At 63.8% G+C, this 10,606-nt stretch overlaps 1 protein-coding gene across 1 annotated transcript; it reads left to right on the forward strand.

Moving 5' to 3' along the window:
• The first annotated feature begins 859 nt into the window (after positions 1-859).
• TMEM121 (transmembrane protein 121) lies at positions 860-3,009 on the forward strand. The gene has a single exon (XM_047795635.1). The coding sequence runs from the start codon at positions 1,676-1,678 to the stop codon at positions 2,636-2,638; it is 963 nt and encodes a 320-aa protein (XP_047651591.1). The 5' UTR covers positions 860-1,675; the 3' UTR covers positions 2,639-3,009.
• The last annotated feature ends 7,597 nt before the right edge of the window (positions 3,010-10,606 follow it).

Below are 10,606 nucleotides of genomic sequence, written 5' to 3' on the forward strand. Positions count from 1 at the left end.
GAGCGAGAACGCCATGGAGTGGATGGGGAGACGAGGGTTAGTGGAGCCGTGGCTATTTGGCTAGTTGGCCTGGCCAGGGGCTGGGATGAAGGAAATTCCCAGGCCTCTGCTGCAGCCATAGGAGGCCCAGATTGGGGCAGGGAGAAGGGGCTTCGTAGGTCAAGCACGTCCACCCGGAGAAGGGGGACACAAGCTGGCTGCGTGAGTGGGAGCAGGAGCTCATGGCGGTGCGGCGGCAGGGGCACCTGCCCACGGCTCTCCCCAGGCATCTTCTGAGGCCCGTTGGAGCTCGCAGTGGTTGGGGGTCCTGGGTGTGGCGACAGAGACCCCTGGGAGGTGGGTGCTGCGTGGGGTAGCAGCCGCAATGAGGGCAGGGGTGGAGGTGCCATTTGGAAGGGGCTGTGGTGGCACCAGGGGCAGGCCGAGTACTTGCTCCACGGTCACGGGTGATGTTACATTTTATGTCCTTGTCTAGACAGGGCAGTAAACAGCCCTGGGGCCAGGGGTGCTGTGGGAGGGACAGCAGGCGTGGGGGCCTGGCTGGGAGTGAGCCGGGAAGTGGGTGGGGCCTCCGTCGTCCCCTGGGTGTGAAGGCTGGGGACTGGTGTGGGACTCTGACCAGCACAGCCATGACAACCAGTGCCAGGGGTGTGAGAGAGACGCAGGGGGCTCCGGAACCCAAAGGAAGCTCGGGTGGGTGCCAGGGGAGGGAGGCCTGGCTTCCTGAGACTGCCCTGAAGGTGCAGGGGAGGGGGCGGCAGGGGGGCCACCCCTTCGCGGTGAGCCGGGCCCCGCGGGTGAACTGGTGGGGGCTGGGGGAATGTACGCAGCGGGAGAAGCTGCCAGGGCCAGAGCCTCCCAGGGCAATAGGGAGCCACGGTGGGAGCAGGGCAGGGAGTGCTCCACACGCTGGCTCTGTGGACGGTGGACGGGAGGGGAGACCAAGTCGGCCGGGGCAGAGGTAGGGCGGCACAGAGAGGCGTGTAGGATGGGATCCTAGGATCTGGATGACTCTTAGTCCTGCATCCGAAAACCGGTCCACAGCCCCGGCTCCCGGCTCCCGGGATGGGGCCTGGTCTCTGCCGGCCTCCCTGAGCGCGCGGCGGTGCTGAGGGCGCAGGCCCGCCTCCCGCCAGGTGCGGCGTCCGCCAGCTCCCTCGGGAAGGCCTCGGCCAGGATCCGGGGCGTGCGGCCCGGGCCTCCAGAGCCGGAGGGACAGCGGCGTGGGCCCAGCAGGAACAAACCACCAGGGCCCCGGGGACGCGCGCGGCGGGGAGAAGCCACTTCCGTTCCGTTCCGTCCCCGGCGCTGGCGGGAACGTGGGCTCAGGTCTCAGGTGGGGCTGCAGCGCCCCCTGGAGGCCCCGCTCCGGCTCGCGGGCCCCCGTGCGCGCATCGGCGCGTGCGCGAGCCAGAGGCCGGGGCCCGGAGTAGGGACAGCGCCCCTCGCTCGAAGCAAGTCGCGGGGGCGGCCGACCCCTCCGCATCCTGACTCTTTCTGCTCTGATCCCCTCAGATTCCGACCTCGCCGGCCGGGAGCGGCGGCGCCCTCGGGGCGGCTGGACCGGCCCCGCGCCATGCCCGAAGGCTGAGCGCCGCCGCCGCCGCCGCCGCAGGGCCTCGTCCCGCCTCGCGTGGGGGCGCACGCGCCCAGGTCGGTGCCCCGGCGGCGGACCATGGTGCTGCCGCCCCCGGACCGGCGCCACGTGTGCCTGACCACGCTGGTGATCATGGGCAGCATGGCGGTCATGGACGCGTACCTGGTGGAGCAGAACCAGGGCCCGCGCAAGATCGGCGTGTGCATCATTGTGCTGGTGGGCGACGTGTGCTTCCTGCTGGTGCTGCGCTACGTGGCCGTGTGGGTTGGCGCCGAGGTGCGCACGGCCAAGCGCGGCTACGCCATGATCCTCTGGTTCCTCTACATCTTCGTGCTGGAGATCAAGCTCTACTTCATCTTCCAGAACTACAAGGCGGCGCGGCGAGGCGCGGCCGACCCGGTGGCGCGAAAGGCGCTGACGCTGCTGCTGTCGGTGTGTGTGCCCGGCCTCTTCCTGCTGCTCGTGGCGCTGGACCGCATGGAGTACGTGCGCACCTTCCGTAAGCGCGAGGACCTGCGCGGCCGGCTCTTCTGGGTGGCCTTGGACCTGCTGGACCTGCTGGACATGCAGGCCAACCTGTGGGAGCCGCCGCGCACCGGGCTGCCCCTGTGGGCCGAGGGCCTCACCTTCTTCTACTGCTACATGCTGCTGCTGGTGCTGCCGTGCGTCGCGCTCAGCGAGGTCAGCATGCAGGGCGAGCACATCGCGCCGCAGAAGATGATGCTCTACCCGGTGCTCAGCCTCGCCACCGTCAACGTGGTGGCCGTGCTGGCCCGCGCCGCCAACATGGCGCTCTTCCGCGACAGCCGCGTCTCGGCCATCTTCGTGGGCAAGAACGTGGTGGCCCTGGCCACCAAGGCCTGCACCTTCCTCGAGTACCGCCGCCAGGTGCGCGACTTCCCGCCGCCCGCCCTGGCCCTGGAGCTGCAGCCGCCGCCGCCGCCGCCGCAGCGCAACTCGGTGCCGCCGCCCCCGCCGCTGCACGGCCCGCCGGGCCGCCCTCACGGGCCGTCGCCCACGCGCGATGCTCTGGACACGTGACAGGGCCCACGCGGCTCCTGGGGCCTCCCCGGGGGCGCTGAGCCGCGCGGCGGCAGGCGCGTGGTTTGCATGGGATGGGGTCGGTGTGGGCTCCCCCCCCCCGGGGCCAGGTGCAGAGAGTGCCGGTACCCCAGGGGCCCCGCAGCTGCTGCTTCATCTCAGGAATCCCTTGGACCACAGACCTCGGCCCGCGCCGGCCAGCCCGAGGGCAAGGGTCCCGCCCTGCCAGCTGGGGGCCTGGGTGGGAAGGGAGGACAGCATGGGCGGAGGTCTGGTCCCTTGGGGTCCGGCGATGAGGGCCTCAGGCTCAGAGTTAGGGGCCAAGGAGGCCTCTGTCATTTTAAGACTCGTGTTTACAGTTTTGTATGCAACCCGGCAGTGCTCTACTGTTTTGCTGCGCCTGGGCTCTGCTGGCTCCGGAGGGGGTTTGGGGGGGTGTGCGCGGCGTGAGCGAGTGAAGGTGGGGCACTTGGACCAGCCCACTTCTCTGGAGCTCCTGGGTCGGGGTGCCATGGTTGCTCAGTCCTGGCGACACCTCCCTCCAACCTCAGTGTCCCCATTCTGGAATTCCTTAACGCCATTCCTCACCCCAGGGCTGTGTGGCCCCAGGTCTCTGCCTCCACGCCTCTGGCCCAGAAGGAGGGTGGGGGCAGGGTTGTAGCCACCGCGCCGTCCAGCGCCCAGGGCTCTCCTCCCGTGCCCAGGGCTCTTCCAGCCCAGGACAGCCGGAAACCAGATGGGACTAGGCCTCGGCTTTGCTCCCCGTGGCTGTTACGGCCGCAGGTCAGGAGCGAGGCACCTGGCGCCGATGCCGGTGGAGTGGGCAGCGGCCCGGGCCCGGGCCACACGGCGCCCTGGAGAGGACGCCTAGCCTGGTCTGTCTGAGCGCAGAGTGCCGAAGTCACACGAGCCGTATGCTGGCCTCCGCCTGGGCCCCTGCGCTTGCGACGTGCCTCTGACCTCGTGATGCCTGGATGATGCTGTTTGAGGATGCCTCGCGGAGCCTGGGCGGTGGGCATGTACAGCTCCTCGAGGGCGCTCTCTTGGGGAGCCCCCACCCCCCTAGCCCCGAGGTGAGCCAGGCGCTTGCTCACTTGAACCGCCTGATGGCAAGGCCCGCTGTCCCTGCTGCCCAACAGGCCTAAACCCTTGGCTCCCAGAAGGGCAGCGAGCTGGCGGTTCGGAGCAGGGTCCTCTCGGAGCCCCTCCTGCCGACCGCGGCGGCTCAGGCCCCTCTCCCCAGCCCGTCTCCCCACTGCCGCCTGGAGTCTGGCCTCCCAGTCGGCTGGCCCGGACCACCGTCCTCGGTGTGCAGGGTCTGCACGGCGGCTACAACCCCGCCCCCACCCTCCAAACTGCCCCGGGGCCCCGCCCTCTGACCATGCCCTGGGCAGCGCCTCCAGGAGCCTCCTCTGTGCCGGGCAGGTGGCGGGTGGGAGGGGCGGAGGGAGCTGCCCTGGAAAGACTGGGAGAGGCAGAGGGGTGAGGCGGCCGGGCCGTGGTTTTGGGGTGGGGCAGCGGGTGGGGCCGGAGGGGCCGGCTCCTGTGGCTGAGGTCCACCCTGTCTCGTCCTGGTCTCTCTGGGCACACACACGGGCTTTGGGGACGGGGACCATTGCTGTGGGGTTGGCTGGGCTGTGAGGGCCCCCACCTCGGTGTCGCAGGTGGGAACTGGTGTCCCTGACCTTGGCTCACTCCTAGGGCAGAGAAGGGGCTGTGGGGCTCAGGGGCCCCCAGGCTCAGCCCAGTCCTCCTGGGCCTTGGTGCTGGTCGTGGCCTCCTGGGTCTGGCCTTCCAGGCCTTGCGGTGCCAGGGACCCTGGGCCCGGTCTGGTTTAATGGCCTCTGTGCCCCCAACTGTATCTCTGAAGACATCTGAATGCGGCCCTGGCCACACCCGCTGTTTTCACGACCAGGGCTGTTGTCCAGATGATGTGGCCTGTGGCGTCTGCCCTCCGGCTTGGCCCTGGGAACAGGATGGGGACCTGGCCGTGTTCCAACCTGCCCTTCCCTGGCTTCCCGAGGTGGGGTCTGCAGTGGCCTGAAGTGACCGCGAAGCCAGCCAGCCGGTCCCTCGCCCACCACCACCTCACTCGTGAGCGCCCGGGTCCTAAGGGGCGTCCGTACCATGCCGGTCCCGTGCAGGCCCTGCCACTAAACCCGGGCAGAGGCCACAGGCGCCCTTGCGGGTGTGGGGGGTCCGGGCCGGAGGCCTTCCCTGGAGTGGGGCTGGGGCCGGCACGTGGAATGTGGGCTGGGACGCCCGGGAGGTGGGGAGGGTCTGGGGGGAGTCCAGGAGGACCCCAGGCCTGACCACCACCGCGCCTGTCAACTACGTCGGAGGATGTGGGGCTGGAGGGCACACAGGAGTTTTGGGGGGGGGCGGCTGGGCCCGAGTGCCCATCTCAGAGAGGGCCTGGGACTGAGCGAGGGCCGCAGAGAGGAAGGGGACGACAGCTGGAGGTCCAGGCTGGGAGCCCCCCAGACTCGCACGGGCCCAGGCTGCTGGCGGAAGGCGTGGTGGGTCAGATGCACCTGACCTGCTGTGGGGGCGCTGGGACCTCCACAGCTTGTCCCTCCAGATGAAAACACATTCGAGCTTCTGCCCCTTCTTACGCTTCAAAGCGCCTTCACCTTCCCTGCAGGCAGATGGCCTCGGAGTAGGAAAAACCCAGCTTAGCAAAGAGGAGCCGCCCGTCTTAAGGGACACCTAAAACTTCACGCTGTCAGATCCGTTTCGTCCCATAAGGCAGGAGACCCAGTGACAGACGAGCCACAACAGAAGCCAGCACCTGTCACCGCCAGGTGAGGATGGCCGCCAAGCTGTCTGCTCCCTGGGGGTCCCTTGCTGGAAGCCCAGGTGGAGGAGGGACGGGTCACCCTGCCTCTTGCGGCTGAAGCAGGAGAGGCTTCGTTCCTGGCTGAGACGAGGTGACTGCCATTTCGCAGGAGAAAGGCTGAAAGACCCCCGAGTCAGAGGACCTCTGCCTGGCAGCGGGGGCTCAGCTGTGTCAGCCGGCTGGGTGTGCAGGGCCGCCCAGGCACAGTCGGTGCTGCTCACGTGCCCAGGGGCCCTGGGGCCTGTCGGCCGCAGGCTGGGGACCGGCAGGTGGCCGTGTCATTCTGTCTGAGTCTGAAGGTCCGAGACCCACGAGGGCGGATGTCCGAGGGCCGAGCCCCCTTCTCCACCCTGTGCTCCGGGGCAGGAGGCCACCGCTCCGGCCAGGCCACCTGCTCGCCCGGTCACTGACACGCCCAGAGACAGCCTTACCTGCTACCCGAGGGTTCCTGTGGCCCAGGCCTGTTGGCACGTAAAATGAGGCACCACGGGGAGGGAGGAGGGGGGAGTGTGGCGGCAGCGGTGGGGGGGGGCGGGAAGCAGGGCAGCGCGGAGGCCAGAGGATGCAGATCGAGGCGGCGGCCTGGAGGTGAGCAAGGTGCCTGCTGGTCTGCGGGCGCCCAGTGGCTGCCCCGTGGCCACCCCGCAAGGTGACAAGGCCGGGCTTGGCCTGACGGTCACGCTCTTCCTCTCTTCGGCCCCGTGGTTGGCGTGGCATCACCCCGTCTTTCCCGGTGCGGGTCACTGAGGGAGGGGCTGACTGCCCTCCCACTGCCGGGGCTCCACGTCCCCCCAGAGACACGACACGAGAGGACAGCATTGTGGGTGTCGTGTCTCCCAGTGAGGCGGGCACTTGTCCTGGCTGCTGGCCTGTCCAGGATGCACGTGCCTCCTGCGTCTCAGAGCTCCCGCTGCTCCATCCGGGCTTTTAGCTGCGGCACAGACCGGGCACCAAGCCCTTGAAAGGGGCCCTTGTAAGAGCCCTCCGTGTGGTTCCCAGAAGCTGGCACGAGAGGCCTGGTTTACGCCCCACTGCCCTGAACCTGGACACGGGGCGGCCGGGGGGCAGACGGGCGTCTCCGCCGTGGAGGCAGGGGCCGCACTGGGGCCTCCTCAATCCCCACAAGCGCAGCACCTGCAAAGTCAGTAGATTCCAGGTTTTGTTTTTCCTCCAAAGCCTTTGCCCTCATTGACCTTCTCACGAGCAGGAAACGAGGGTCCCGGTTCTCCAGCCTGAAGGGTTGGGGGTCTGGCGCCTGCGCTGGGGCTGGGCCGGCGAGCTGCGTTCACATTTCCCGGACTGTTCTGGGGTGGAGCGTCTCTAGCAGGTTCTCTTTGGAACATCCGTGGTTCCGCCTCCGTGGAGCCTCTATACGGTTTTTCTATTAGATTATCTTTCTTTTATGGGTTTGGAGGAATCCTGTGTAAATTCTGGCCACAATCTTCTTCCTCTTCCTCTTCTTCTTCTTTTTTGCTTTTTAGGGCTGTGCCTGTGGCATATGGACCTTCCCAGGCGAGGGGTTGAATTGGAGCTGTAGCTGCCGGCCTTCGCCACAGTCACAGCAACACGGGATCCTTAACCCACTGAGTGAGGCCAGGGATCGAACCCACATCCTCACGGATAGTAATTGGGTTCATAACCCTCTGAGTCGCAACAGCAACTCCCCACACGCAGTTCTTTAATGTGTCACTTTGAATCGTGGAGGCACCTGCCAACCCACCGCCCAAATAAACAGAAACTGGCATCTTACCAGTGACTGTGTTCCCCAGAGGCCCCCAGCCCGGCCCTGCCCCTCTCATGTGATGAAACTTCGCCCTGGCCCTGCCTTTTCTCTGTTTCCATTTGTGCAGATTTATGGAGTTGATACATATTTCTGAATGTGCATTTTGGTTTTAGTTGTTCTTAACTTCGTGGAAAGTGTGTTGCGTTGTATATATTCTTCTCTGACTTTTCCCTTCCTACCTTCCTTTTTTTTTTTTTTTAAATTTTGTCTTTTTAGGGCTGCGCCTGCAGCATACAGAAGTTCCCAGGCTAGGGGTCTAATTGGTGCTGTAGCCGCCGACCTACACCACAGCCACAGCAACACCAGATCCGAGCCGCCTCTGTGACCTACACCACAGCTCACGGCAGCGCCAGATCCTCAACCTGCTGAGCGTGGCCAGGGATCGAACCCGTGTCCTCATGGATACTAGTCAGCTTCCTTAACTGCTGAGCCATGACAGGAACTCCTGACTTTTCATTCTGCGTTTTACTAAGACTATCTGTGCTGTCACATCCCCCAGCCGCCGGCCACCACTGTCCTTGCTGTCCCTGAGAATTGGACTCCTCGAGGGACTGCCTATGAGTGGGTCATACAGGACTCGTCCTTTTGTGACTGGTTGATTTCACTCAGCACACTGCCCCATGAGCATCCATGCTGCAGCCTATCAGAATTTCCTTCCTTTTTTTGCAGGGGGGGGGGGGCTGCACCTGTGCTGGTGGACATTCCCACGCCAGGGACTGAACCCACACCACGGCAGTAACCCAAGTGGCAGCCGTGACAACACTGGATCCTTAACCTCCTGAGCCGCTCGGGAACTCCTGAATTTCCTTCCTTTTCCAGGCTGAGTAATAATCTCTCTGTGAATGGGCTGCGCATCATCGAATGTTCTGGGTACACTTAACTCAGTTTTTCTGACCAGGTTTACACTGAGTCTCCTCTTCCTCTGGGCCCAGCAAGAGGTTGGCCTCTTTTAGTTCCTGTTGGACCCCTTTCTCCACTAATTGTTGTTTAGATTTTTGGCTTACTTTAAAAATGCAGGGAGTTCCCACCGTGGCTCATTGGGGTAAGAAATCGACTAGTATCCATGAGGATTCGGATTTGATCCCTGGCCTCGCTCCCTGGGTTAAGGATCCCGCATTGCTGCAAGCTGCAGCGTAGGTTGCGGATGTGGCTCGGATCTGGCGTGGCTGCGGCTGTGGCCGTGACTTGCAGCTGAAGCTCTAGTTCGACCCCTAGCCTGGGAACTTCCATATGCTGCAGGTATGGCCCTAAAAAATGTAAAAAATTGCCAATTTGGTTGTTGTTTCATTGTGAATTGCCAATTTGCCTGTGGGTCCACCTGACCTCCTGGCCACCTGGCCTCTCCCCTAGGTTGCATCCCATTGCAGGCTGAGGCTCCAAGGCTGGAAAGAAGCTTCTTCCTGCGGAGGCGGGTTAGAGAGCCACGGAATCACCTGCATGGGGCTGAGGGAGGACCCCACCCCACCCCGCTGCCCGCTGCGGCTCTGACCAGTTCACGGAGGGTGGGTGGCGTGGATGCCCTTTGCGTGAATTTTGTCCTGACGGACCCAGAACGGATTTGGGGGCGGAAGTCTTGTTAGCTCTGGTGTGTCTGGACGTGTCTCTTCTTGCTCTGTCCTAAGTGGCGGTAAAGTCTGCGGGGGCCCATGTCCCTGGCCTTCCTATCTTTCTTCTTTTTTTGCTTTTTGGGGCCGCACCTGCCACGTATGGAGGTTCCCAGGCTAGGGGTCGAATGGGAGCTACAGGTGCCGGCCTACACCACAGCCACAGCAATGCAGGATCTGAGCCTCCTCTGTGGCCTACACCCCAGCTCACAGCAACACCAGATCCTTAACCCACTGAGTGAGGCCAGGGATCGAACCCGCAACCTCCTGGTTCCTCGTCGGATTCGTTTCTGCTGCGCCACGATGACAACTCCTTCTTTTTTCTTTTTGGCTACACTGCAGCACTTGGAAGTTCCCAGGCCAGGGATCAGGTCCAAGCCACAGCTGCAACAACAATGGATCCAGAACCCACTGTGCCACAGAGGGAACTCCTCCCTGGCCTTCCTGTACTAACAGGCTGGAAGTGGAACTCTCGGAGACCTGCCCTGCTTAGTGTGTGACCTTTCCTGCCAAAGGGATGAAGGCGGATGTCCACTCCCAAGTTCAAAAGCCCCTCAGGAAGTCTGGCGGTTTCTTGACCCTTCAGTCTGTCCCCTGGCCCTCTGCTCCTGGACACTGTGCCCCCACCCATCCTGCCACCCCCGGGTCCCGAGCCTTCCTGGGCCTCAGTGGAAGGTGGGTTGCTGCGTGTTCTCCCTGATGCTGGCTTAGAGTTCAGCTTTGACTCTAACCCCACGCCTCCACCTGCAGATCCAACCCCCCCCCCTTTATCTTGGTTGCCCCATGGCATATGGAGCTACCGCACCAGGGGTCAGATCCGAGCCACAGCCTTGAACCAGGCCACGGCTGCAGCAATGCTGGATCCTTAACCCACTGTGCTGGCCGGGGGTTGGACCCGCGCCCCAGTGCTCCCAAGAGGCTGCCAAGCCCATTGCGCCACAGCGGGAGCTCCTCCAAATCCCCTTTGCTTCTACCTCCTTTTCCACCTGTGGCCCCGGTCAGCTTGGCCTGTGAGTCACGAGCACCTCACCGGGGCTTCGGGCTTCGGTCCTGGCTCTGGCAGTCCTGGCGGAGCACCCTGGGCATGTGGCCGCCTCCTGTTTCCTGGTCTGTGAGCTGGAGTTCTGCCAGGGTTAACTGGGGCACCCCTGTAACGCATCAAGGACAGGGCCTGGTGCACAGAAGGGGGAGTCCTTGTCAATATTATTCTTATTATTTTTTTGTCTTTTTGCCTTTTCTAGGGCCACACCCATGGCATATGGAGGTTCCCAGGCTAGGGGTCTAATCAGAGCTGTAGCCACCAGCCTACACGAGAGCCACAGCAACAGCGGGATCCGAGCTGCGTCTGCGACCTGCACCACAGCTCACGGCAACGCCGGATCCTCAACCCAATGAGCAATGCCAGGGGTTGAACACGCAACCTCATGGTTCCTAGTTGGATTCGTTAACCACTGAGCCATGATGTGACTCCAATATTCTTATTTTATTTCCTTGTTTCTTTCCCGGGCTGCACGTGTGGCATATGGAAGTTCCAGGGTAGGGGTTGAATTGGAGCTGCAGCTCCTCGTCTACTCCACATGCACAGCAACCCCAGATGCTAGCTGTGTCTGTAGACTGCACCACAGCTCATGGCCATGCTGGACCCTTACCAGCTGAGTGAGGCCAGGGGGCCAAACGCATCCCATGGATACTGGTGGAGTTTTTAACCCGCTGAGCCACGGCGGGAGCTCCAGTATTCTTAT

The sequence above is a fragment of the Phacochoerus africanus genome, chromosome 9 (assembly GCF_016906955.1).
Source record: "Phacochoerus africanus isolate WHEZ1 chromosome 9, ROS_Pafr_v1, whole genome shotgun sequence".
Lineage (NCBI taxonomy): Eukaryota > Metazoa > Chordata > Mammalia > Artiodactyla > Suidae > Phacochoerus > Phacochoerus africanus.

Bases quoted from the DNA above. Each gene is read 5' to 3' on its own strand.
- TMEM121 (XM_047795635.1), top strand. From the start codon at position 1,676: ATGGTGCTGCCGCCCCCGGACCGGCGCCACGTGTGCCTGACCACGCTG.